Genomic DNA, 27,254 nt, shown 5'->3' with positions numbered 1-27,254 from the left:
CTATGTATTCACCAAAACACTCATTCGCTGCTGCGCCCGTGGAAAACGGGAAGTGGCAGAGGATGGTCACAGTCACTGGGTGCTCCTGAGGTGGACACAGCACCCAGAATGGTAAGGGGAGGGCAGGTAAAGAGGCCCGATTCTTCCACCTTGCAAGCTCACTTTGAAGTGTTGCCAGCCCAAGATGCATGGAGGGGAGACTGATGAGGGAAAGGGCCCCAGGTCCTGTTCTCCCAGGGGGCCAAACATCCGCCAGCACCACAAGGGGCTGGTGTGGACTGGTGCACCCAGCCCTACTTCAGACGTACATTCTACATCTAAAGGTAAAGGTAAAGTGACCCCCTGACCATTAGGTCCAGTCATGGCCGACTCTGGGGTCGCTTTATTGGCTGAGGGAGCCGGCGTACAGCTTCCGGGTCATGTGGCCAGCATGACTAAGCCGCTTATGGCGAACCAGAGCAGCGCACGGAAACGCTGTTTACCTTCCCACCAGAGTGGTACCTATTTATCTACTTGCACTTTGACGTGCTTTCAAACTGCTAGGTTGGCAGGAGCAGGGACCGAGCAACGGGAGCTCACCCTGTTGCCAGGGGGTTTGAACCGCTGACCTTCTGATCGGCAAGTCCTAGGCTCTGTGGTTTAACCCACAGCGCCACCCGCGTCCTTCTACATTCTACATCTACTAGTAGGCATATTCCCCACGGCCTTACCGTGCCATGAAGCTGCTCGCTCAGTGGTGGAGGCCTCATCATTGCCAGGGCTCTGGTCCACAAAAGCTGGGTCACGGGCCTCCACCTCATCCCTTTCAGCCTGGAAGGCAGTCAGGCATCAGAGGAGGCTGAGGCTCAACCTTCTTTGCCCCCAGCCTGAGCCACAGAGGCTTCTATGCCCCCCAACACATCCTATGGGGTGGGGGGAAGCACTCGCCTTGCATTGTTGGACCGCTGGGTCCATCTAGACCCCGTTATTACCACCATCATTGTAACAGAGCCTCTGCCCCCAAGGGCCTCTGCCCCCAAGAGGACTGACCCTCTAAATTTCAACCAAGGGGGGCACCCAGAAAGGACATGGCATAACAGGAGCCTGGAGGAGACTAGAAAGTCCTAACTCCTCAGGCCAGCTCTGGTCTCCATGAACAGAGCGGTGTTCCTCCACCTCTACACTCCAAGTTTCCTTTACAACAGCAACCATGAGAGATGCCAAGTTGGAGGAGATGGGGGTTGAGGGAGAGGAAATGGGCCTAGAACCATCACCATCATCACAGAGAACCTGTGTGGCTGAAGTATTCCCACTTCTAAATTACAAGGCAGGTCATGAACATCAGCCCCCGTAACCATCCTCACACTCCCTTTACTCTGCACCACAACCTTGCCTCCCGCAAAATCTTAACACGTGATGAAAAAACCCAGACTCCAGAAGCATCGCCCTTCCTTGCAAACTGTGTGTGCACCTGTGCACGAGTATATTTTATGTCTTGGAACTGAATGTTTTATGGCTGGCCAGAGCTCAGTGGTACAACACACATTTGCAAATGTCCCAGGTTGAAACCCAAAGATCCAGGTAGGGCTAGGAAAGACTCCATGAAGGCAACGCTGATAAAGCAAGGGCCTGACAATATGCAACTGGTAGCTTCCTATGCACTTGTGTGGTTGTGTATGAATGCAAGTGTGGGTGTGTGCATGAAGACTGAAGACCGGCTCTCTTTTGCACTGGCCCTGCCCACCTCCGGCACCAGGCAGCTAAAAGGTGAGTTACAATACGTCTCTCTCCCCCCCCCCCCCAGCACTTCACTGCTGAAAGCTTTTGCCAACCACAGAAAGCTATCTAAATTGAAAGCACGGGGCGTTTCAGCAGAGGATCTGCTTATGGGTAAGCAGACTGCTATTTGTGGTTAAAGGAAGGTTTTCCATCCAACCTGCACCAAGGAAAGCAGAATTCTACATTCTATATCAATCAGGCAAGGGAAAAATAAAGAAGGAGTTGGTGAATAAATAAAAAGCTTTTGTTTATTTATTTTTGTTTATTCTTATGTTTTGTTTTTTCTTGTTTACAGCAAGAAAGGAACACACCATTTCATAAAGCTTCAGTCTGCATGTTTTGGGACGGTTCCATAGAACTCATCACAATGGGAACGATAATTCCAACGTCCCGCGTTTCCACTGCTGCAGTTGAACCAGGAACCAAAACCCACTTTTACAGACAGAGAAATAGAACAAACACTGTATTCATAAAATAATGGTGCTTATTTGTTTTAAATCTACTCCTAGCTTGTACTAACAAGTTCAAGCATTTTCCAGAAAGTACAGTAAACAGGTAAGAAAGATTGCTCGCTTCGTTAAAAGATTTTGCCCATGTCCATCCTGCTGGTTCCAGCAGAATGTGTGTTCAGGATTGCAATTTCAAAGTTTTCTCAGCTAGCTGGAACGGAAACAAATCCAATTCAGAGACTAATGTTCTATACTTTATTAATATAACTCTGTCATCTATGCACAACAATGTCATAAAAGATCTTTTCAGTAAGAAAAAATACATATAGCATGCAAAGCTTGGAAGAATCTTACTCATAGTAAGTTATACGACTAGTGGGCTGTGGGTTCTGTTTGTTTTGACAAAGAGGGTTGTTTACTGTAGTCTAGACAGAAGCTATATCCGTACATTCATGTTAGCAATCCACAGCCAGTGCTTTGTGCTGTAAGGACTTGTCAGCTATTCAGTTCAGGTAGTTTGAAAATCTGGAAGCAATTGTTCCCAGCTTGAGATGTGCAGACCAGGAATTGCTGCTCTCTTCTTCTCTTGTGAAGACAGTTGCTTACTAGCGCATTTTATAGGAATTAGATACAGAAATTTCACAGAGCTGCCCTTTGAAATCCAAATCTACTGTGAAATCCAAGTCACGCTGTAATGCAGATTAAGAATAATTTTTTTTTGGCATAGAACTATATCTTAGCACTTGGAAGGTTCTGCTTCAAAGCTTCCTCCTTTCTTAAATTCAGTAGGTGGCTTAGCCAAAAAACAAAGACAAGAAACAAAATCCTAGCCCTTTTCTGAATAAAGGTAAAGGTATCCCTGCCCGTACGGGCCAGTCTTGACAGACTCTAGGGTTGTGCGCCCATCTCACTCAAAGAGGCCAAGGGCCAGCGCTGTCCGAAGACACTTCCGGGTCACGTGGCCAGCGTGACATCGCTGCTCTGGCGAGCCAGAGCCGCACACGGAAACGCCGTTTACCTTCCCGCTAGTAAGCAGTCCCTATTTATCTACTTGCACCCGAGAGTGCTTTCGAACTGCTAGGTTGGCAGGCGCTGGGACCGAACAGCGGGAGCACACCCCGCCGCGGGGATTCGAACTGCCGACCTTTCGATCGGCAAGCCCTAGGCACTGAGGCTTTAACCCACAGCGCCACCCGCGTCCCGACCTTTTCTGAATACAGGGAAGCATATCTGGGGATCTTCAGCATGTAACTCAGTTTGTGCTTCCCCCATTTCCATCCTTCAAGTACTTAGCAGGAACAATTTATGCAGAGTTATGAAAATATTTACGCCCCCATGATCTATAAATAACATAGCGTGGGAATGTAACTTAATATAAAAGCAGCAGACCAAATCATACAATGAACAGTACATATTAAGATACACCATCAAACAAATATTATCTCACAACTAACATAAGGTACAGAAGTATTGGGGTAGACTAATGTTTCTGTTCTGGAGATGGTGCAGAATTCTTTCATGGATTTCCTATTAGCTGTCCCTCAAGGCACCTCTGCACCTTTTTTAAAGGCAGAAACAGGATTGCCTTCTATACAAACCTTTGCCCGTGTTATACTTGCTTTGCACTGGCTGAAGTTGGTATGTGTGAATTGTTCTTGCCTGCTCCCCCTGCCCCCCCAACACTTCCTAGAACAACTCCAGACTTCAGCCGCAAACTCTTGGGTAAACTCTGTTTGAACCACCCTGTATGCTTATGGGATTAATATGGAAGTTAATCCACTTTCTCTTCTACCAAAGTTAAACAGTTTTTCAAAGGAGGCCCATTAACCTTAATTCTTGTGTCCGAGTCGTTATTTCTACACCTGTGGGAGGGGGCGGGTGTTGCCACGCAATGGGATTAAAATGGAAGTTAATCCACTTTCTCTTCTACCAAAGTTAAACAGTTTTTCAAAGGAGGAATAAATGTTTATTCTAAATGATAAGACATTTATTCAATCAGATAAATGTAATAATTGTTATCCTATTTGCTGCCCTTTATATAAAATATAAATGGAGTAGTGTGGGGGGTGCAGGGGGGGCGGCCATACCGGGTGCAACATCTGGGGGGGGGGGCGCTGGCACTCGCACTCGCAGCTCTCTGCCCCTACCTGGCTCACTCTCTCTCACTGCAGTGCTGGCTGTGCGAATCCGAGCCGAGCCGCCGGGTCGCCACCCACTGTGGAGGGGAGGGTGCCAGGCGTGCGGTGCGGTGCGGAGAGAGAGCGAGGGACTATCTGGGGGAGGGACAGTGCAGCGGGGGGGGGGCGCAAATTACTTGCCTTGCCCCGGGTTAGGGGGCACAAATTAATTGCCTTGCCCCGGGTGCTGACAACCCACACAACGCCACTGGGCCATGTGATCAGAGTTGAGGTAGAGCAATTATTCCAATACTTCACTGAACTTAATGGGGCCTGCTTTTGGAGAAGGATTGCAATGTGAAATAATAGCTTTGTAACATAGTGGTTTTTGGTTAACCAGAACAACTGACAAATCTTGAAACCTGATTGGATGTTGGAAAAAAATCAGATCCATTTTTTTTTATATGATCTACTAAAGTGTCAAGTCAAATAAGACAATCAAAAATGATTGCGTCCTGGGGTACTTTCAGGTACTTTTCGACAAATGTCCTTGAACAAATGTTTCAGAAATACCTGTCCCAGACACCCATAGGTTCCTAAGCTGATCGTCTAAATTCAGTTATGTGAGCCCAACTTACCACATTTTTTTCATTTGGCTTTATGGATATACTTCCGTAGAGTTCTTCACCCCTTCTTACAGTTAGGTAGTCCTCCAGGTAGAAGACGGTTTGCTTCCAGTGGGTGTAAGGAGCATCTGGTGCTACAAAAGGAGACAAGATTATACGGAAGAAATTCCCCACCAATCTAATATTGTTTATATTTACACCAATGAAATGGAGATGATTTAACTAAGCATCTTCACACTGGCATCATTGTCGGGTGATTCCATGGTGAGCAATGTAACATTTGTAAGTTTCTTTACATAATATTTTGTCTTCTCGCTAATATTATTTAACTCCTATGCTATTAATGTCACTTAATGTTATTAAAATATTTGTTAATTGCCTTGATCTTCCCTACAAAAATAATCAAGAAGCACACCACAATAATGCTTTCCTTTTATTGTGTTTTAAAATATGTTATTAATGTGATCAGCTTCTTTCTTAAAACCCTACTCAGTGTTATCATGTTTCTGACCCTAACGTCTGTAACTGGAGACAGAACCCACACCCTGAAGCCAAAGAAAGAACTTACCTGTAGAAAACCCTATTTTCTTGTGGCACTTTGTAAATTCTATATTAAAGTAAGTAACCAAGGCGTGAATGTAGTCATTGCGCTGAATTTGGAGGCAAAAGGCAGAGGTAAACACCAGGTCCTCAGTCTTCACTGTATAAATATCCACTTCCTGTATTGTTGGGGGTTGCAGAAGGAGAAGAGAGAAGACACAGAAAACATCAATATAAAAGACCAAGGCTGGGCAGTTTATATTACCTGGGTAAGCAAGTCTGCTTGTTTAACTAAAGAAGATTCCACCTAAACATTAGGAAGAACTTCCTGACAGTAAGAGCTGTTCGACAGTGGAATTTGCTGCCAAGGAGTGTGGTGGAGTCTCCTTCTTTGGAGGTCTTTAAGCAGAGGCTTGACAACCATATGTCAGGAGTGCTCTGATGGTGTTTCCTGCTTGGCAGGGGGTTGGACTCGATGGCCCTTGTGGTCTCTTCCAACTCTATGATTCTATGATTCTATGAACTAGAATGATCTCCTGTATCTGGCCTGTTATATCCCTGGTGAAGTTGCCCTTGCATTCCTTGCCCAAACCCCTTGTGCAAACACAACCTCTTTCATCTGCCCTGATGTGAGTCCTCGACTGAAACCTATGTGTGAAGTGGCACCTTCTCTGTCCAAACTAATGTTGCCAAAACTTCCTCTGCCACCTGGGTTGCTGCAATAGTACCTCTATTAGGTCCACTGCTTACAAAAGGTCTATAACAGGCTTCCTCAACCTCAGCCCTCCAGATGTTTTTGGCCTACAACTCCCATGGTCCCTAGCTAGCAGGACCAGGGACGATAGGAATTATAGTCTCAAAACATCTGGAGGGCCGAGGTTGTACAACAGGTAATGGTTTGCAAAACCCCTTGAACTTGCTGCAAAGAAGCAGAGCAGACAGAGGAAAGTACGGTAACACCCACAACGAACACCTTTTAATTTTCAAAAGAAATTTTGAGCTAGCCTATTAAAATTGTATACTTATCTAATCATACTGAGGTTCAAGAAAGGAGGAGGGAAACACACACAAAACTCATTACGCACTCTTCAAGTGGCAAGGCTGTCCACATGTTACAAACAACACATTCCAGGTTAAGTTTTATGCTTCAAGCCACCTTTGCTGCCTGTATTCCTCCACCAGGACTGTTGCAAAGCATGTGTCTGAACCCTCCACAGGTGCGTGTGTCCGGCACTCGTGTGTATTCACACACACTTCTGAGAAGAATCCCAGAAAATCTACAGAAAGCGAGTGTGACAATTTTGTCACAGAACCCACACAAATGGCAAGTCAAGAAACAGAGTGGGGTAGGTTCTTTGTTGCAGCTAAGAGAACGGGGGCCTGGCCTTCACCAACAAGGAATTTGCCTACATATGGGATGAGTTTCATCCCACTCTTGGGGAGGAAGAATATTGAGCAAAGACACAGTATTCCCATATGGCATTCGGGTGGGAGGACAGTTGTAGCAATGATCCATTACAGCAAGTGTTCCTCTCTTCCCATGCTTACTAGTGTAGGTTGCTGCGCCCTGGCATTCAACAACAACAACAACAACAACAACAACAACAACAACAACAATAATTTATTTATACCCCGCCCATCTGGCTGGGTTTCCCTAGCCACTCTGGGCAGCTTCCAATATTAAACACTATATTAAAATATAGGAATGCATCAAACATGAAAAGCTTCCCTAAACAGGGCTGCCTTCAGATGTCTTCTAAAAGTCTGGTAGTTGTTGTTCTCTTTGACATCTAGTGGGAGGGTGTTCCACAGGGCGGGTGCCACTACCGAGAAGGCCCTCTGCCTGGTTCCCTGTGAGGGAACCGCCAGAAGGCTCTTGGTGCTGGACCTCAGTGGTAGAACGATGGGGGTGGAGATGCTCCTTCAAGACTTGGTGTAGTGAAGTGAAAGTTGCTATTGGCTCTTTGTGCCTGAGTATTGAGGCAGAGTACATGTTAAATAAAAAGACTTTTGAGTTTTAGCAATGTGAGCAAGTTCTTAGGAGTGATCAAGAGGCAAATTGCTTGTGCTCTTGTGTAAACTGCTCTTTCTCCACAGTTCTCCAACACCAGAGTTCCCTCTTGGGAGCTAGGTACATGGACAACATCTGTGTGTGCATCACAGTGTGGTGTTTTTGGGTGTTGAGTTACACCACATCCTGACCTATGCCATTCCCAAGTGGGTGAGATGACAGAAACAGCACGTGGATGTTTCGCCATAACTGTAAAACCCACAAATTTCTCACTGGTGCTTTTGCAATGCTATTAATTACAAATCTCTACAAAAGAAAAGAAAAAACATGCTAAAATAAATTACTGTTGGTAACAGACTAAAATATATCATCACTTCAAAAAAACACTACAAACTGGTTTTCAATTAACATACAGCTACAGTAATTCGAATAAGGGACGTGAGTGGCGCTGTGGGTTAAACCACTGAGCCTAGGGCTTGCCGATCAGAAGGTCGGCGGTTCGAATCCCCACGACGGGGTGAGCTCCCGTTGCTCGGTCCCTGCTCCTGCCAACCTAGCAGTTCGAAAGCACATCAAAGTGCAAGTAGATAAATAGGTAGCGCTCTGGCGGGAAGGTAAACAGCGTTTCCGTGTGCTGCTCTGGTTCGCCAGAAGGGGCTTAGTCATGCTGGCCACATGACCTGGAAGCTGTACGCCGGCTCCCTCGGCCAATAAAGCGAGATGAACGCCGCAACCCCAGAGTCGGTCACGACTGGACCTAATGGTCAGGGGTCCCTTTACCTTTACAGTAATTCGAATGCTTAACAATTCTTCACACGTACCAAGGATTCAATTATGAGCATCTCTTATATAGCAACATCTCTTAAGACTTTATATACATTAATATTAAGCTCCCCAGTAAGCCAAGGGCTCACCAGAATGAAGGGGAAGCTGGCTATAGACATTCAGAAATGGCAAGCTGTTGGGCAGGACATGCGTCATGAGGCAGCCAATGCCCGTCTCCACCCCCATGGGCAGTGTACCTGGCATCCAGGATGCACATTTACAACTTCCCCTTAACCCATTTTTCCTGGACTAGACCATGCATAGTAATTATCCTTTCCATGAGTTAGTGGCATTTACCAGCTGCAACTTCCGACCAGAGGGGACTGAAGCGGAGCCACCGGCATTATGGCCTGTGCCACAGTACAATGGAACACCGTCGTGTGGCTTTTATATAGAAGGATCAGGATTTGAAGCTGATTAGCAGCATGGAAAGTCAGAGCGAAAGGACCAAAGTACTGGATCCCTGAAGAGTATCACAGAAATCTTTTTAAAGCAACACTGTTTTAAATTTATACTTTTAGAAACGCCAAACCTTTATTAAACAGGCATTGGTCACCACCTGCTTTGGGTCTACAATGTCCACCAAGGGTTCCTTCATGGCAACATCCCTGATACAGGTCATATCAAAGCCATATACATTCTCCCACCCTGTCAAAACAAATGGAGAAGGTCAAAGGTCAGTACAAATAAAAGGGAAACATTTGCAATTCATGCAAGTTTAGCCTAGGGAAGAGAAGATTAAGGGATAATTGCTGTTTTCAGATATCTAAAGGGCTGTCACACCATAGATGAAGCAGATGTTCTTTTGCTCCAGACAGCAGGACTAAAGGTTGGAAGTTTCTAAGAAGCAGATTTTGGTTAAACATGAGGAGAAATGTAATAGCAAAGCTTTTTGAAAATGGAAGTCAAAAGCAGAATTTTGAGTCTGGAGACCTCAGGAATCTGCTGTGGCAAGGTTACAAGGCACTTTTAGGACAAGGTTGCTCACATTCAGACAGAGCGTGATGCAAGTCTCTTGAAGTTGTTTGGCCAACCATAGGGATGTGTGAGGGAACTGCCATCAGTGATGGAGGGAGAGAGCAAAATCCAGAGGGATTCCGGAGAGCGTCCCGGGATTGGGAGAAGCAGCCCATCTTCTGGGGAAGAGAATCAGCGTAGCACCAGTGGAGAAGGGGGGCAGATGGGGGACGCGGCGAGGCAGTCCCATTACTCCTTGCCGGGGACCAGCGGGGAGAGTAGAGGTCCTCCGCTGCCTACGCCCTCCTTGCACAGAAGGCTTTCGTGCAGAGAGAGTAGGAGGAGACTAGGCATCAAAGAGCTTCTTTGCTGGAAGAAGTTTAAGAAATGCTCACTGACGGATTCTGCCAGCAACTGAGACAGCCACGGGTGAGTGGCTGTCCGGACAGAAAAGGTTCACTCAGGCAACTCAGCCAGGTGTCGGCACCGGCTTACGCACGAGCAACCCCTAGAACCATTACAGGATCCTTGGCCCTTGTCCAGTTGTGTGTGCTAGGCCTTGACATCCTTGGACTTGCATACAGGCTGCGCTTGATGGAGGAATACAATAAGCCTCTCCACAGCAATATCAGCTAACAAACAGCTTGTATGAAAAACATAGAAGAATGGTAATATCTACATACTTACAGTGGATTTTGAAGTCTTTGTACTGCCGATCTTCAATTGCTACCACATACAATGCAGCCCGGTCTGGAAACATAAGCCCCCCAGGTTTCTGTTGATGAATTATGGGGAAATAGATCTTATAATCTAGTCACTTGACAAAGACATCATATTTCTGAGCTGCTCCTACCAAAACACCCACCTTTGCTTTCTTTGAAATCCTTCATGTCACTAAGTCACGAGGTTGTGACATGAATTACTTCTAGAGAACTGCAGGGTGTCACTCCAAAATGAAGCTTTGATTCTAAAAATCAGACAGATCTATTTCTCTGTTTATTTCACCCTCTTTGCAGATCTTTAAGAGAGTCTCAAAATGATTCCCATTCCAACAAGCTAACTTGGGGGGAGGACAGTGACTGGCAAACTAATGGCCATTCATTCACCTACCAGCCACTTGTCTCTAGCGAAGATGACAGTGTTAAGCATGGACTCATAGAAAAGCGAGTAACCCATCCATTCACTGACGATGATGTCTACTTTGTCCACAGGCAATTCAACTTCTTCTACTTTACCCTTAAATATTGTGATTACTGTAAGAAGCAAAAAAGAACAGATTTCATATACCGGACTCAGGAAAATCTTGGTGGAACATAGTATTCTGTCTCTTCTAATTTCATTTACTTATTAAAATTTAATCTTAGTAAAAATAAATCCATTCCCTGCAAACAGCAACAGGATGTAGGATCCCACAGATTTGGCAGGGATGAACGGAAACTTCTTTGTTTCTACCTTATGCAAAAGTGAAAGTGTTTTATGTTTGGAACACTATTCATAACTGGAGACAAGAGGTAAGATTTTACAAATTGCTAGTTCACATATTATTTAATTTGTTCATTTAGAACTTAGTACTATTGTTCATTAACCCCACTTTATAGATTATAGAGACCTTATTTTTGGCTTATTTTTATTTTTAGATAGGCACCTATGCGCACATGCATATCTGCAAATATCTATTTCCTTTATTATTATTATTATTATTATTATTATTATTATTATTTTACTGTCTGCTATTACATAGGATGGGACGTGGGTGGCACTGTGGTCTAAACCACTGAGCCTAGGACTTGCCGATCGGAAGGTTGGTGGTTCGAATCCCCGTGACGGGGTGAGCTCCTGTTGCTCGGTCCCTGCTCCTGCCCACCTAGCAGTTCGAAAGCACGCCAAAAAGTGCAAGTAGATAAATAGGTACTGCTCAGGCGGGAAGGTAAACGGTGTTTCCGTGCACTGCTCTGGTTCGCCTGAAGCGGCTTAGTCATGCTGGCCACATGACCCGGAAGCTGTACACCGTGGCGCTTCCTCGGCCTATAGAGTGAGATGAGCGCCACAACCCCAGAGTCAGCCACAACTGGACCTAATGGTCGGGGCCCCTTTACCTTTAATCTAGAAAGGGGTTTGTGTGTGTGTGTGTGTGTGTGTGTGTGTGTGTGTGTGTGTGTGTGTTAAAAAAAATAATCACAATGAATCCATAAACCAAAATGCAAACATGGGTATGTAAATACATCAGAAACCCTAGGCACAACTAATTTCCTTAAATATGTCTTACTGTGGTCCAAGTGATTTGCCTTGACAATTTTTTCCGAGTAGTCAGATATACTGGAGCATTCAATCTAAAGGATGCAGGAGAGAAAGAGAAAATGTTTTGCATTAAGTATTGCAGAACCAATGAGAGGCATTTTAACTGAATCATGCCAGAAACTGTATGGAGAGAGAGAAAAACAGAATATGAAAATATGTATCTAAAAGAAGCAGGAAATTTAACTTTTTAGTGTATACTATGCTCATTGAGGCATAGTCTCCATTTTCTTTTCTCCCATTTAGGACAAAATAGTGAACCACCTTCTTTCCAGATATGGGACCCCGGAAGTCATGATTCCCCATTTCATCCCTTTAAAAACCCCAATTCAACCCTTTGAGACCCCCAAAATGATAACTTGGTTTTGTATCATGACTTCCTACATGACTTCCGGCAATTGTCAACTGGTTAGCGAAGTGAGGAATCTGTTAGACGACCTTCTTTTAGTCTGTAGTGCAAACATAGACCAACTGTGCTTTAGTAAATAATGTGATATGCTTCTTTCATTGTTTCTCATTTTAATATTTTAATTAATTTCCTGCTGCAAAATCAGTAACAAAGCATTCACAAAATAATTACAGTGGTACCTCGGTTTATGATCATAATCTGTTCCAGAAGTCTGTTCTTAAACCGAAACCGTTCTTAAATCGAGGGGCACTTTCCCTAATGAGGCCTCCCACTGCTCGGATTCCATTCGTAGACCGAGGTAAAGTTCGCAAACTGGGACACTACTTCCGGTTCTGCGGAGTTCGTAAACCGAATTGTTCGTAAACAGGACTGTTCTTAAACCAAGGTACCACTGTATTGTAATTTCTTTGTACAAACATACATAATAAACCATGACAAAACTAACAAAAAAATGAATCACTAGGAGGGTGAATACAAAACATAATAATGAGGCGATTACAAAAAAAAAAAAATCAATAGATTCTTCAATAAATCAAATTGGAACTAAAGAATATTGCCTGCTTATCCATGCCATAATACAGTATAGGTTTTAGGTATTTCTCATCCATGTGATATTTCATTTGTATAGTTAATAAAATCATATCATACAGTGTAAATTTTATTTTATTTTTCTGTGCCCTTGCCATGTTCAATTCTTGTGACAACTTTTCCATGATGTCTGTTTGTGAGACTATATTATACCAGTGATCTATATTCAGTAATGGCAATGTTTTCCAAGTTCTGGCTATTACCATTCTGGTTGCTATTAATAAATGCGTAATTAATTCCTTACTTCTTAATTGGTGCATATCTGAAGTATATAAATTAAGCAAGGCTAATGCTGGGGTTATTGGGATTGTCTGAGCTGTAATCTGAGACAGCTCTTAAAAGACATTTCCAATTTTTTTTCTATTTGTGGACATTCCCATCACATGTGTTGATATGTACCTATAATTTGGTATCCTCTCCAACACAATGGGAGGCTATTGGACTTTACATAAGATAGGCACCTTGGTTAACACCATCCATGCACAGTTTTTAGTGAACATTTCCTAGTAGTTGCTTACAGAGATGTATATGGTGCTTTTGTTCACAGATAGTTGCATTTATCGTTATCAATATTTACATCCCAATTTAGTTCTCACCAGTTTTTTAGATTTTGTTGAAGGCAAAATTGGTTCTCAATCAAGGTTTTGTATAGAAGGGAAATTAATCCCTTAGTTTTTATGCTTCCTCTTATCTTTTCAAATTCTTTTAGCTTCCTCATAGCTTCCTTTTTAATTTGTATATGTGTAAGAAACTCCTAACAACCATAAAATTTGATTATTTTCTAAATGTAATCTCTGCTGCTGTAAGAGGTTGTCCCTTGCTATAAAAACCTTTCAAATAATATAACTGGTGTTCTTTCCATACATTCACATTTTATGATCTACCGTATTTTTCGCTCTATAACACGCACCCGACCATAACACGCACATAGTTTTTAGAGGAGGAAAATCCGTAGGCATGCCACCCGTAGCCATTCCCCCTTACTTTCTAGGAGGAAAAAAGTGAGTGCTATGGTGCAAAAAATACGGTATTTTTATTTTGAGATAAAGGAAGGTGCTATATTGGACTTACAGGTGACAGTGACAGTCCTGGGGCTAAAACTTTTGCTCATTTTCCCTATATTCTAAATGACATAAGAATATAGGGCTTAGCAAGCCAACTCAACTATCAAAACGTATTTTTCATTAATGCTAATATCCCCGTAGGAACACCATACAATTTCTATCTCTTTCAGTGTTGACAACTGGGTTCTCTTACTGGATGACCTCAATTCCATATGGTTAAGTTGGATAGCTTCATAATAGCTATTTAGCTACTTAAGTTTGGAATGCCCCAACTGGTTGATGGGTGGAGATACAATAAAGATTTTTTTTTTTAATGTGGTTGGTCCAAATGAATAGAAACTTACTAAGCTTTTTCTGCTGATTGTACAGATGAGCTATTGCAGCATTTGAAAGAAAAAGAGCAATTAAGGTGCAATCATAATTTTGGATGTGGCCAGTCTGTCTGTAATGGAGAGTCTCAATTTATTCCAATGTATCTGTACATACGTTTTTTCAAACAGTGCTATAATTATACTAACATTCGAATTATAGGTCTTTTGTACCCCCAACGATCTAAAACTTTTCCTAGCTATTGGACTCTTCAACATTGTTTTAAGTGTCTGTGTATATGGAGTGGTGTATGAAAAGACATTACCTCTGATTTTTGAAAATTAACTTGCAATCCGGAGACCCTGGAGAACTGTTCCAATTCCGTACATAATATGTTGCCTGCTGTAATAGGGTCAGAGGTGCATAAAATTATATTATGTGCATAGAGGCCTAAATTTTGTTCTTTTCCATTTATAACCACTTCCATTTATAACCACTCCCGTACCAGAGAGGCCATTGTGTAATTTAAATGCTAATGGTTCTAAAATTAAGACAAAACAGAGGCAACAGAGAGCAATCTGTTTCGTTCCACAACTAAGAGCACATTTTGGAAAATCTGAATTATTTATTCTAATAGCAGCCTGTCTTCTATCATATATGCCTTCCAGAAGTTTTTACAAGTTTTTTTTTTTACAAATCCAATTTTTTAAACTACTTCCATTAGATAATTTGGATCTACACATTCAAATACTTTAAAAAAAATCAAGTGAGACACTTACTAAAGGTGATGATATTCCCTTTCTCTACTAAAATTTAGAATGTTTAATCATTTTCTTATTGGATCAGTAATTATTGGACCTGGAACAAAACCAGATTGGTCGAAGTGTACAGCCGGTGATCATTTTAGGTTTGTCTAATACGTGTGCAACCCCGCAAGCATGTATCATACCAACCCTAGAAGCGACCCAAAAAGTCAAAAAGAGGGCAGCTTACACAGGCCCCACCAATGAGTGTGGGAGTCTGGAACATAACCCCTCACAAATCAGTCTCTGCCTTTATATAAAGGTAAAGGTAAAGGGACCCCTGACCATTAGGTCCAGTAGTGGCCGACTCTGGGGTTGCAGCGCTCATCTCGCTTTACTGGCCGAGGGAGCCGGCGTACAGCTTCCGGGTCATGTGGCCAGCATGACTAAGCCGCTTCTGGCGAACCAGAGCAGCGCACGGAAACGCCGTTTACCTTCCTGTCAGAGTGGTACCTATTTATCTACTTGCACTTTGACGTGCTTTCGAACTGCTAGGTTGGCAGGAGCAGGGACCGAGCAACGGGAGCTCACCCTGTCACGGGGATTCGAACTGCCGACCTTCCGATCGGCAGGACCTAGGCTCTGTCCCTTTATATAGCTGCCAATAAATGTTTTAAATCTATTAGCCATAAATATTTTATAGCCTAGATTTAACAAAGAAATAGGTCAGTCTGACTCAACATAGGTGGGCTCCTTGTTTCCACATTGCAGGGAGTTGGTGACCAGCTAAAATATCCTTACAGTAAGCCTGCAACTTGCATGGGGGTTACATTCCGGGGATCGTGCCCAAGGCCAAACTCGTATATAGTCAAAACTCATGGAGCTCAGTGGCGGGGGGTGGGGGGTGGGGCTTGCCAAGGCCATTTTTCCTGGAACCTGGCCCCCTTTCTAATACCTCTGGACAACACTGTAGCATTGTTTCTAAATCAGTCTGAGGGAGTTAGCATGCTCACTGTCCCTGTACCAAGTGGATTTTTAATGGAAAACCCAAGTGTGACACTGTATTTGAGTAATGTGTGACAGGTATTTAGTTTGATAAAACTTTTGTCAGGAGTTTGGGTGTAACCTTTGACGCCTCCCTCCCTATGGAGGCGCTGGTTGCAGCTACAGCAAAAGCGGTATTTTTCCACCTTTGCCGTGCTAAGCAGCTGGTCCCTTATCTTTCTCGCCCTCATCTAGCCACAGTGATCCATGCTACGGTCACCTCCAGGCCCGATTACTATAACTTGCTCTACGTGGGGCTGCCCTTGAAGCTGACCCAGAAATTCCAGCGGGTGCAGAATGCCGCGGCGAGGCTCCTTGTGGGGTCCTTGCCGTGGGACCACATTCATCCAGTGCTATACCTGCTGCACTGGCTCCTGGTGGAGTACAGGGTCAGGTTTAAGGTGCTGGTTTTAATCTTTAAAGCCCTATGCGGCCCAGGACCCTAGTAATATGGGACCACCTCTCCTGGTATTCCCCACGGAGGACCTCACGGTCCACAAATAATAATACCTTGGAGGTCCCGGGCCTCAAGGAGGTTAAACTAAACCAGGGCCAAGGCCTTTTCGGCTTTGGCCCCAGCCTGGTGGAACGCTTTATCACAGGAGACCATTGCCCTGCAGGACTTGACATCCTTCCGCAGACGGAGCTGTTCCGCCTGCCCTTCACTTCAGGCACAGTCGCTATGGGACACTGTAGGTTACCTCTTTCGGCTCATGTGGGACCAACATGGATAGCTGGCCCTGATGAATACTTGAGGTTGCCGACCCCTATGGTTGTAATTTGTGGGCAGTCATTTAATTTTACCCTGATTCTAATTTTTAAACTATTTTAACCAATTGTTTGATTGTGTTTTAATGTATTTGACATTTGATGTTAGCCGCCCTGAGCCTGGTCTTGGCCAGGGAGGGTGGGGTATAAATAAAAATTTACTTACTTACTTACTTACTTACTTACTGTCATATTATTGATTATTACTATTATTGATACTATTACTATATACCGCTATTCTATCATTAATAATTTTGTTATGTATACCTCACCCATCTGGCTGGGTTGCGCCACCATTCTGGGCGGCTACCAGCACGCTTATATACTATTACTGTATTTTCATAGCATAGATAACTGTATATTTATCCCTTTTTGTTTGTTTTTTATTATGTGAACTTCTTTTAAATTAGTGCTTTGGCACAGTGTATGTTAGTGACAGGAGGAAATACAAAATGCTTTGTATTTTGATATTACCTGGATGTTGTCGTAAGCTGCTTCTGGCTCAGCTTAGTCTGGAAAAGAGCCAAATAAATAAAGCGCCAAGTGTGGGGGCAGAGTGACTGGCTGTCAGAAAGCTCTGGTGAGGGGTTAGAACCTTCCCCAATAAATCACTCTAGAGTTACTGACACCCTTTCCCACAGTGAAATATTTTTCTAACCCACCCCCTTCCAGCCTAACTGGCAGATGTAATTCTCATCAATTTCCAGAAAATATTTCAAAGGAATCTGAAGCAGGAAGTGCAGAGCCACAATCTCAATATGCAGCTGCCATGTTAGAAGTTGTGGGGGGAACTTATTCAACTTGAGTCACCTTGTTTATCACTAAGCAAATGTCTGAATCCAACCTCACAGATATTAGGACACACCATGTGGCTGAAAAGAGCCAAAGGAATTATCTGTAGGTACAATCCTATGCACATTTCCTTGTCAGTAGGCCCTGTTGCAAATTGTGGGACTTAGGAGAAAACACACAAAAGATTGCACTAAGTGACATGTAGCAAGAAAAGAAATGGATGAGAATGACACCAAGATGGAAAGAATATCTAGTGCAGATTTTTTCTAAGTAGGGTTGCCAACTTGGTTGGGGGAGAGATTTTTTGGCCAATTGCTAGAATTTTTAATATAAAAGCCAGACATTTTGATTGAATGCCAGAACATTTTGCCTGGCTCCATATCCTGACTAGTCAGAGTCCATTGAACTTCACTGTGGGCATCTAAATTTTTAAAATCAAAAGTTGGCAACGCTGCTACAAAGCTGCAAAAATATGCATGCAAATGTGACGGGATTTTTCAGAAAATGCTCTTCTTACCCCATAAACTTTCTTGGCGCCTGCCTTTGCTGCAAACATTGAAAGGATCCCTGTGCCACTTCCAACATCCAATACAATCTTATCCTTAAAAACATGTTTATTGTGATACATGGAGTTCCTGTAGGTTAATGTGCGCACCTCATCCTTCAACATTTCCTGTGTTAGAAAAAGGCACCATATGTTTTCTTGAAAATACATGATTTACTTGTGTTCCATTTTTAAAAATCATCATATGTTTTAGCTAGCAAAAATGTTCTCAAATTTGGAGAGAAAACACTTGGGACTTTGCACAGATTCGTGGGTTTCGCAGCTATATCTTGCAGGTTGTTTAGTTCATCCCTTGCTTATGTTCCACAGTAATATGAACAACATCAGTAAAGTCGCTGTTCAATTATCCGTACTATCTTTTGTTTGATCTAACATGGAATTATGCAAGCGGAAGTTTCTGAGCAAAGTTTTGCAGCCATTTTAGCTATATAGTTAAAGCAGCTAACAGTGCCGCTGTAGTTAGTTCAGTTGGTTAGAGGGTGGAGCTGATGGCTAATACATTTTCAAGATAAGGCGGGGTGAGTTCCACCTGCTCAACTACTTCCCTGCGTCTGAGGACCTGCTTCAAATGTGTGTCACATTTTAAACTGGCTACTGGTGATGGTGAGCTGGTGGCCTGCAGGCTACATCTCTCAGCCACTACATCAAAGGTGATGCTGCCTGAAATCTCCACCAAATTTTACAAGTCACAGAGAACCAGGCAGAGGGCCTTCTTGGTAGTGGCACCTGCCCTGTGTAACACCCTCCCACCAGATGTCAAAGAGAACAACAACTACCAGACTTTTGGAAGACATCCGAAGGGAGCCCTGTTTAGTGAAGCTTTTAATGTTTGATGCATTACTGTATTTTAATATTTTGTTGGAAGCTGCCCAGAATGGCTGGGGAAGCCCAGCCAGATGGGCGGGGTATAAATAAATTATTATTATTATTATTCAAAGTATTATACATACATATAAATTCATGTATGAGGGACTGAGGTACCTTGGGAATTCCATTTTTTTTCATATAAGTCCTTGACCCTTCTTGATTTTGATCACTGTAATATTTACTACATATAAGTGGCACGCCCCCCCCCCACCCGAGAGCAGCCTGGGAGTCCGCTGCTGCCGGCTTGGGCAGGGGGAGCGCTGGGAGGTGGTAGTGCCAGGAGGTGGGCCGCACCTGCAAATAAGCCTTGAATTTTAAAGGTGCGGCTTATTTGCAGGTGCAGCTTATATTCGAGCCAATACGGCACTGTTTTTTTAAGGGGTTACCTCATGAATTCCAAAGTGGGCATATGAATCAAAGTAATAATCCCTTGATGTCATCTCTTCTGGATCCAGGAGTTTTGCTATTTTTCCTCTGCCTGGAACAGGAATGGTAGATTGGATAGGCTTTGGAACAGCTGGAGGCTGAATGGGTGGGGAAGGAGCACTGCCAACCTAGAAAAGCAGAATTATGCAAATTCTCATTCTGTTGTGAAAGAACAGCGGAGATTTAAAATCACAAAATATGCAGCAAAGTATGGAAATATAGGCTGTAAAACACTCATGAGTCCTAGCCACTCTTCTGCCCACACATCAGAAGAGAAAACTCATATCTGGAATAGATCTAATTTAGATTTAGTATGTTCCTTAGAATTTCAGTGGATGAGAGCCATGGCCTGTATTTTTAATCTGTTGGGAGAATACTACATTCATCTCCAGGTGGCCTCAGTGCTCTGGCTCAGGACTTAATGGCCTCCATGAGAACCACAGGGCTGTCCCAATATGGCAGAACATGACCTGATTTTTGCAACAAAGCTGATCTGAGCACACGGTCATGGACAAATGATTCCCTGGTGAGGTGTGGGCTGGATGTACCTCTCTGCCTCTGCAGAGGTAGGAGACCCATTGAGACAGTCTGCCCTGGAGAATTATAGAATCAGATTGTTTCCTGAATGCTCTGAAGAATTTTCTAGCTGATATGGCTGGCACTGCCGTTGAGGCCGTTCTCTTACTGTGGGAATCATGAGATGTGTAGGCCTTCAATGCAATTGTTCCTGGGTATCCTTGCCAACGCCATGAAGTACTCGGAGACGTGTATGTGATGAAGGAGGAAGCGTGACTACGGGAATGCAGTGGTACAAAGCTGAGTCTGACTGAACATGGGTAACAGTGTATTATCGTGGAAGCAATGACAAGGGAAACTTATTTCTCCACCACCTGCATCCTCCAGCAATTATTTTATGTAGTCAATGGCTTTCTGTCATATGGCCAGCAGAGCAGTGTTATTGTTCCCCATATGAGGCCATTTTGAAATGATGCCAAATCAGGGAATTTGGGCTGAGGTGGCACCCAATGCTGATGACACCAGCTTTACCCCTCCACACCATCAGAATCAGGAAAAGAAGACCAGTGCCTGGATGTGAATCCGGGCAGGAGGGTGGCTTCATGGGGGGGGGTCCATGAGGTGTGGACACCTTCCCTGGATTAAAGCTGCACTTCCCTTGAAGAAGCAGGTCAGTCTAACAAGATCAAACATCAATGGTACCCACCTGCTCTTGTTAATAGTTAGTAATCACTTTCAAAATAGTCATCAGTCATTGGTTATGTTATTCAGGAAATCAATTAAGGCTTATCAGTTCAATGAGTCATCAGTTCATTAGTTCTTGTTTACAGGGTAGTTTTTGTTGTTGTTGTTTAGTCGTTCAGTCGTGTCCGACTCTTCGTGACCCCATGGACCAGAGCACGCCAGGCACTCCTGTCTTCCACTGCCACCCGCAGTTTGGTCAGATTCATGTTTGTAGCTTCGAGAACACTGTCTAACCATCTCATTCTCTGTCGTCCCCTTCTCCTTGTGCCCTCCATCTTTCCCAACATCAGGGTCTTTTCCAGTGAGTCTTCTCTTCTCATGAGGTGGCCAAAGTATTGGAGCCTCAGCTTCAGGATCTGTCCTTCCAGTGAGCACTCAGGGCTGATTTCCTTAAGAATGGATGCGTTTGATCTTCTTGCAGTCCATGGGACTCTCAAGAGTCTCCTCCAGCACCATAATTCAAAAGTGTCAATTCTTCGGCGATCAGCCTTCTTTATGGTCCAGCTCTCACTTCCATACATCACTACTGGGAAAACCATAGCTTTTACTATACGGACCTTTGTTGGCAAGGTGATGTCTCTACTTTTTAAAATGCTGTCTACGTTTGTCATTGCTTTCCTCCCAAGAAGCAGGCGTCTCTTAATTTCGTGGCTGCTGTCACCATCTGCAGTGATCATGGAGCCCAAGAAAGTAAAATCTCTCACTGCCTCCATTTCCTCCCCTTCTATTTGCCAGGAGGTGATGGGACCAGTGGCCATGATCTTCGTTTTTTTGATGTTGAGCTTCAGACCATATTTTGCGCTCTCCTCTTTCACCCTCAATAAAAGGTTTTTTAATTCCTCCTCACTTTCTGCCATCAAGGTTGTGTCATCTGCATATCTGAGGTTGTTGATATTTCTTCCAGCAATCTTAATTCCGGCTAGGGATTCATCCAGCCCAGCCTTTCGCATGATGAATTCTGCATATAAGTTAAATAAGCAGGGAGACAAAATACAGCCTTGTCGTACTCCTTTCCCAATTTTGAACCAATCAGTTGTTCCATATCCAGTTCTAACTGTAGCTTCTTGTCCCACATAGAGATTTCTCAGGAGACAGATGAGGTGATCAGGCACTCCCATTTCTTTAAGAACTTGCCATAGTTTGCTGTGATTGACACAGTCAAAGGCTTTTGCATAGTCAATGAAGCAGAAGTAGATGTCTTTCTGGAACTCTCTAGCTTTCTCCATAATCCAGCGCGTGTTTGCAATTTGGTCTCTGGTTCCTCTGCCTCTTCTAAATCCAGCTTGCACTTCTGGGAGTTCTCGGTCCACATACTGCTTGAGCCTTCCTTGAAGAATTTTAAGCATAGCCTTGCTAGCATGTGAAATGAGTGCAATTGTGCGGTAGTTGGAGCATTCTTTAGCACTGCCCTTCTTTGGGATTGGGATGTAGACTGACCTTCTCCAATCCTCTGGCCACTGCTGAGTTTTCCAAACTTGCTGGCATATTGAGTGTAGCACCTTAACAGCATCGTCTTTTAAAATTTTAAATAGTTCAGCTGGAATACCATCACTTCCACTGGCCTTGTTATTTGCAATGCTTTCTAAGGCCCATTTGACTTCACTCTCCAGGATGTCTGGCTCAAGGTCAGCAACCACACTACCTGGGGTGTACGAGACATCCATATCTTTCTGGTATAATTGCTCTGTGTATTCTTGCCACCTCTTCTTGATGTCTTCTGCTTCTGTTAGGTCCTTACCACTTTTGTCCTTTATTATGGTAATCTTTGAACGAAATGTTCCTTTCATATCTCCAATTTTCTTGAACAGATCTCTGGTTCTTCCCATTCTGTTGTTTTCCTCTATTTCTTTGCATTGCTCGTTTAAGAAGGCCTTCTTGTCTCTCCTTGCTATTTTTTGGAATTCTGCATTCAATTTCCTGTATCTTTCTCTATCTCCCTCACATTTTGCTTGCCTTCTCTCCCCCGCTATTTGTAAGGCCTCATTGGACAGCCACTTTGCTTTCTTGCATTTCCTTTTCATTGGGATGGTTTTCGTTGCTGCCTCCTGTATAATGTTTCGAGCCTCCATCCATAGTTCTTCAGGCACTCTGTCCAGCAAATCTAAATCCTTAAACCTGTTCCTCACTTCCACTGTGTATTCATAAGGGATTTGGTTTAGGTTGTATCTTACCGGCCCAGTGGTTTTTCCTACTTTCTTCAGTTTAAGCTTGAATTTTGCTATAAGAAGCTGATGATCTGAGCCACAGTCAGCTCCAGGTCTTGTTTTTGCTGACTGTATAGAGCTTCTCCATCTTTGGCTGCAGAGAATATAATCAATCTGATTTCGATGCTGCCCATCTGGTGATGTCCATGTGTAGAGTCGTCTCTTGTGTTGTTGGAAAAGAGTGTTTGTGATGACCAGCTTGTTCTCTTGACAGAACTCTATTAGCCTTTGCCCTGCTTCATTTTGAACTCCAAGGCCAAACTTCCCAGTTGTTCCTTTTATCTCTTGACTCCCTACTTTAGCATTCCAATCCCCTATAATGAGAAGAACATCCTTCTTTGGTGTCACTTCTATAAGGTGTTGTAAGTCTTCATAGAATTGGTCAATTTCAGTTTCTTCAGCACCAGTAGTTGGTGCATAAACTTGGATTATTGTTATGTTAAAAGGTCTGCCTTGGATTCATATCCAAGTAAATAGTAAAGGTAAATAGTAAAGGTAAAGGTAAAGATAAAGGGACCCCTGACAATTAAGTTCAGTCGCGAACGCCTCTGGGGTTGCGGCGCTCATCTCGCTTTAAAGGCCGAGGGAGCCGGCATTTGTCTGCTTCCGCAGACAGTTTTTCCAGGTCATGTGGCCAGCATGACTAAGCCACTTCTGGCGAACCAGAGCAGTGCACGGAAATGCTGTTTACCTTCCCGCCGGAGCGGTACCTATTTATCTACTTGCACTGTGTGCTTTCAAACTGGTAGGTTGGCAGGAGCTGGGACCAAACAATGGGAGCTCACCCCGTCACAGGGATTCGAACCGCCGACCTTTCAATCAGCAAGCCCAAGCAGAACAGTGGTTTAACCCACAGCGCCAGTGGTCAACTTGCTAGTCACCAGAAGAAATCAAATCTATGAAGCTGAACCAGAGTATTATCAAGTTTGTTAATTAATGGAATTCCTTGGTACAATATGCCTCTTATATCTTTATGACTAATTAATGGCAGGTACATTGTTGGTCACTGAAAATATCAGTTATAAAAGACAATAAGTTGACTCAGCATGCAGTTAAAGTTTAACCAGTGAGAAAACAGATTCTGTAGTCTTAATTTGAAAGAAGCAGTATCATAAAGCATCTGATACATAATCTGACAGAGGTCAATAGTAGACTACATTAGTAGATAATTATTTGAAGATAACATTAAATGTAGGTGTTAGGTCCAAGTTAACAAATACGGTATAGGCTTGACAGACCCACCATAATTTCTTACTCATTCTTAAACAATATTTATTCAAACAGAGATGTCTGAAGTTTCTTCAAACAATGACTGAAGAATTTCAGGTGTGTGGTGAATTTTTTCATAGGGAACAGTTAGGACCAGAGGTGCTGGCTTGTGAGAGGCATGGGGAGTCGGTGTCATGTGTGTGACGTTGTGGCGTCCTAATGAGCATCGCACCTCCCTCCCTAAGCAGGGCGGAAGCTTCCCGGGACAGGGAAGGAGGGACCAGGGGAACATTTAGGAGACTAGCCTAGTCCCTTAGTCCAATGACGCGCGGCACTGGACTGAAGTAACAAAAGCGATCAGTCATCAGTGAGTTTATGGTTAAGGTGAGATTTGATACTTGCAGAAGCACCCTTGAATGCCTTAACTTCACAGCAGAAGAGGGTGGGTTATAACATAGAGTTAGTAAGGTACAGTGGTGTAGCGTGGGTTGTCAGCACCCGGGGCAAGGCAAGTAATTTGCACCCCCTAACCCGTGGATTTGCGCACCCTAACCCTAACCCCCCATGTTGTGCCTGGTGCGGCCGGCCCCCCCTGCATCCCCCACGCTACACCACTGCTAAGGTAAGAACTACGGATATGTTGTAAGAGATAAATTTACCGTTATCTTGTTAACTCTATCTTCAGTAGAGAATAGCTACCCATTTTTAATTAGTTTATAATGTTACTCTCCCTTTAGCAAACACTTAACTTCAATATGAGAAGAGCCTGCTGAATCTAAGCAAAAATCTTTGCAGCCAAACAGATCACAATCATCACCTGGTATTCTGGCGCATGTTGTTTTGAACATGGAGGTTCTACCTGGCTACCACAGGTCATTCGGATGCAGCCTAAGGAGGGCAAACTCATTGCTTTCCGTTTCCAAGCTGAAAATTTTCTACCTGCCTTCACAGGGTGAGGAGGAGGAGGATGGGAGGACATAACGTTGTTCAAATAATTAAAGTTTAAGGTCTCAGCTAATAAGCTCCCCCACCTTCAAGCATCTCATCTTAGGTAAAACAACGCTAACCAGCCCGGCTGTGACCTTCATTCGAACCCCAGTTGCAGGCGGCGCGGCGCGCTGCTCCTCCGGCACTTTGCAGATGCTCCGCCCGCCTGGTGCTGTTTTTAGCATCGTCTCCCTCGCAAAGTGTTTGCAGGAGCTTCCATGCAGCACCTGCCATGTGGCTCCCGCCTCGATTTTTTTTTGCTTTAATCATTCTCCTTTGAGATCATTCCAGCCGCCTTGCGTTCAGGCGCATTTAGAAATCTTTCTTGCACGTAGGCGAAGAGTTGTGGAGCTCAGATTGGAGGCGGATTGCGATGCGGGGGGAATTAAACATTTCCAGGACATCCTCCTCCTCCCGCAAGAGCCAAGACCCGGGCAAAGTAGGTCAGCGCCCTGCGCGAGCCTGGCCAAACGGCCGGCCAGCCGGTCGAAACTCTTCGGGAAGGGGAGCCCGGCGTACAAGCTGCAGACGGAAAGGGACGTGGGCTCCTCGGGCGCCCGCCTGCGCGCAGCCCCGAGTCCCGGGACCCTTACCGCCCCAAAGAGTTTCCGACTCCGCGGCGAGGCTGCTTCGCCACGTGGAGCCGACCGACCCGAAACGATCGCGCGCCCCGCCGCCGCTCGCTCCCTCTGCGGCGCCCGGGCCAGCTCCGCCGGGCACTGCGGGCTGCATCCTGCCCTCGCCGCTCCGCTCCAGGCAGCCGCGCTGCCGGAGGCGCCGGAGAGCAGCCCGAGGTGTCCCGCCCGGGAAGGAGCCGATCTGCGGCAGCCGGAGAGGAGGGAGCCCCGGCCGGGCTCGGAGAAGGTGCTCCTGCCGGCCGGCCGGGAAACCCTCCGCTACCACTCCGCGGAAAGGGGTCAGCCCCGCGCGCCCCCGGGCAGGGAGAAGCCCCGGCGGACCCCTCGGCGAGGGGCCGGAGGGAAGACCAGAGGTGCCCGTCTCCGCGGCGCTGCCCTTTCTTCGCCGGCCGGGGAACCGGGGCTGGGCGCCGGCGACGCCCGGTTCCGGGGCGCGCTCAGGTGGGCGCCTGCCAAGGGGGCTGGGGGGGGTGCGCGCCGCCCGCTTCCTCACCTCGGTGTTCTCCGCCGCCGCGCTTTCCGCCATTTTCCTCCTGAGGAGCAGGCAGCGCGAGGAGTGTTTGGTGCCCATAGGAGCCGGCCGAGGGGTCCAGGGGTGGCGGCTGGCTCGCTTCCTTAGCCCTCGGCGAGGCTGGCGCGCTCCGCGGAGCGAGAGGGCGCCGGCGGTGCGTCCGCGCCTGCCTTTCGGCTGCCCCGCCAAGGCTCCGGCGCCCGTCGGCTCCGCATCCAGGCTCCCCGGGCTCCCTCTCCAGCCCGGCCGACTTTGCCCGCCAAGAACTGCCGCCGCCGCCGCCGCCCGGGGCGAGCAACAGGCGCTTCAGGCGTCTCCGGAGGCCCCTCGGCCGCGGAAGAGCGAAGACCCGACGCCGCGGAACTTGGGCGGACATGGATCAGCTGCCCCGTCTGGGGATCCGGAGGCGACGCGGAGCGCCAGGGGGGCCGGCGGGCGGCATGGCTCCCGCCTGCCCGGGACTGCTCGCCCGCTCGAAGGCGCCCTCGGTGCGGCTCCGCTCGGAACTCGCTCTGGGTCCGCTCGCCTCTCCGGAGGAGATTTTGTGGGTCAGCCCATTAACTCCTCTCGCTCCGGCTCGGCAGAAGGGAGCTCACGTCTTGCTTGCGCCGCGAGTCTCTATGGCAACTCCCGGGCTTCCCCGCTGGGCTCTTGTGCCGGAGCTGCGCTGCAGAGTCCCCGCTCCGGGCCGAGCAGCAGGCCGGGCCCGCCGGCAGCCTTCCTTCCTGAAGAGCCCCAGCTTCCCAAGGACGGGTCCTGAGCCCCATAGAAGCCGACGCGCCTTCCTGCCTTGGAAATGGTGCGGGGCTGCCGCCGGGGCTGCATTCCCTTGCGCTGCACTTGTTGCAGCATCTGGGGATGAGGCGGGAAGATAAAAATAGAAAACAATAGAGGTGCCCCCCCCTCCAGTTGGAAGTGAAAGCACCTGACACTCCGGTTCTGCTCTGTCCTCAAAAGACCTCTTTGGCAGGCAGTGCAGCAGAAGCGCAGGCCGGCGCTGGGCGAGGGCGCCGAGGAGACCGCCAGCTCCATCGAAGGAAGGGCAGCTTAGGGAACAAACCGTGTCAAAAGCTCCTCCATTCCCGGGCAGAGTCGACCATTAGGCGCAGCGCAAACAGATTTGAGGGTATAATTGAAAGGGCAACCGATCGATCACTGTTCAGCTTATCTATATGGCTAGGTCGGTTTGGCTTTTCTGCCTCAAGCCTCAGTTCTCCAGGAGTGTAAGCAGAAAGGGGAAGGGTACGGAAGGTACATTACCCCACCTCCTCCAACTATACCCATTTAGCAAT

The 27,254-nt window shown here is 45.7% G+C and overlaps 1 protein-coding gene across 7 annotated transcripts; it reads right to left on the bottom strand.

Annotated features, from left to right (window-relative positions):
* Nucleotides 1-1,988: 1,988 nt before the first annotated feature.
* PRMT8 (protein arginine methyltransferase 8) lies at nucleotides 1,989-26,788 on the bottom strand. 7 transcript variants are annotated; one of them, XM_083399098.1, is made up of 10 exons: nucleotides 25,945-26,788; nucleotides 19,114-19,281; nucleotides 17,813-17,968; nucleotides 11,550-11,613; nucleotides 10,394-10,536; nucleotides 9,971-10,058; nucleotides 8,886-8,974; nucleotides 5,519-5,669; nucleotides 4,963-5,084; nucleotides 1,989-2,896 (listed from the first exon to the last, which is right to left on the bottom strand). In XM_083399098.1, exons 1-10 carry the CDS (start codon nucleotides 26,020-26,022, stop codon nucleotides 2,813-2,815), a joined length of 1,143 nt encoding a protein of 380 aa, XP_083255224.1. In that variant the 5' UTR covers nucleotides 26,023-26,788; the 3' UTR covers nucleotides 1,989-2,812. The 7 variants fall into 7 exon arrangements, with proteins under 7 accessions (XP_083255224.1, XP_083255223.1, XP_083255221.1 ...); XM_083399097.1 differs by having other exon boundaries at nucleotides 8,859-8,974; nucleotides 25,945-26,698; XM_083399095.1 differs by lacking the exon at nucleotides 25,945-26,788 and adding an exon at nucleotides 24,644-24,797.
* Between the last annotated feature and the right edge of the window lie 466 nt (nucleotides 26,789-27,254).

The sequence above is a fragment of the Podarcis tiliguerta genome (genome assembly GCF_965153285.1).
Source record: "Podarcis tiliguerta genome assembly, chromosome: 9".
NCBI classification, from domain to species: Eukaryota; Metazoa; Chordata; class Lepidosauria; order Squamata; family Lacertidae; genus Podarcis; species Podarcis tiliguerta.
The sequence above is the reverse complement of the archived record's forward strand: the minus strand, read 5'-3'. Positions and strand labels throughout refer to the sequence as shown.

Bases quoted from the DNA above. Each gene is read 5' to 3' on its own strand.
- PRMT8 (XM_083399094.1), bottom strand. From the start codon at position 24,733: ATGAGTTTGCCCTCCTTAGGCTGCATCCGAATGACCTGTGGTAGCCAG. The intron at 5,085-5,518 runs GTAAGTTCTTTC...CTCCTTTTGTAG, and splicing joins GAAAATAGGGTTTTCTACAG to CACCAGATGCTCCTTACACC. The intron at 2,897-4,962 runs GTAAGTTGGGCT...TCTGCATTACAG, and splicing joins AGCCAAATGAAAAAAATGTG to CGTGACTTGGATTTCACAGT.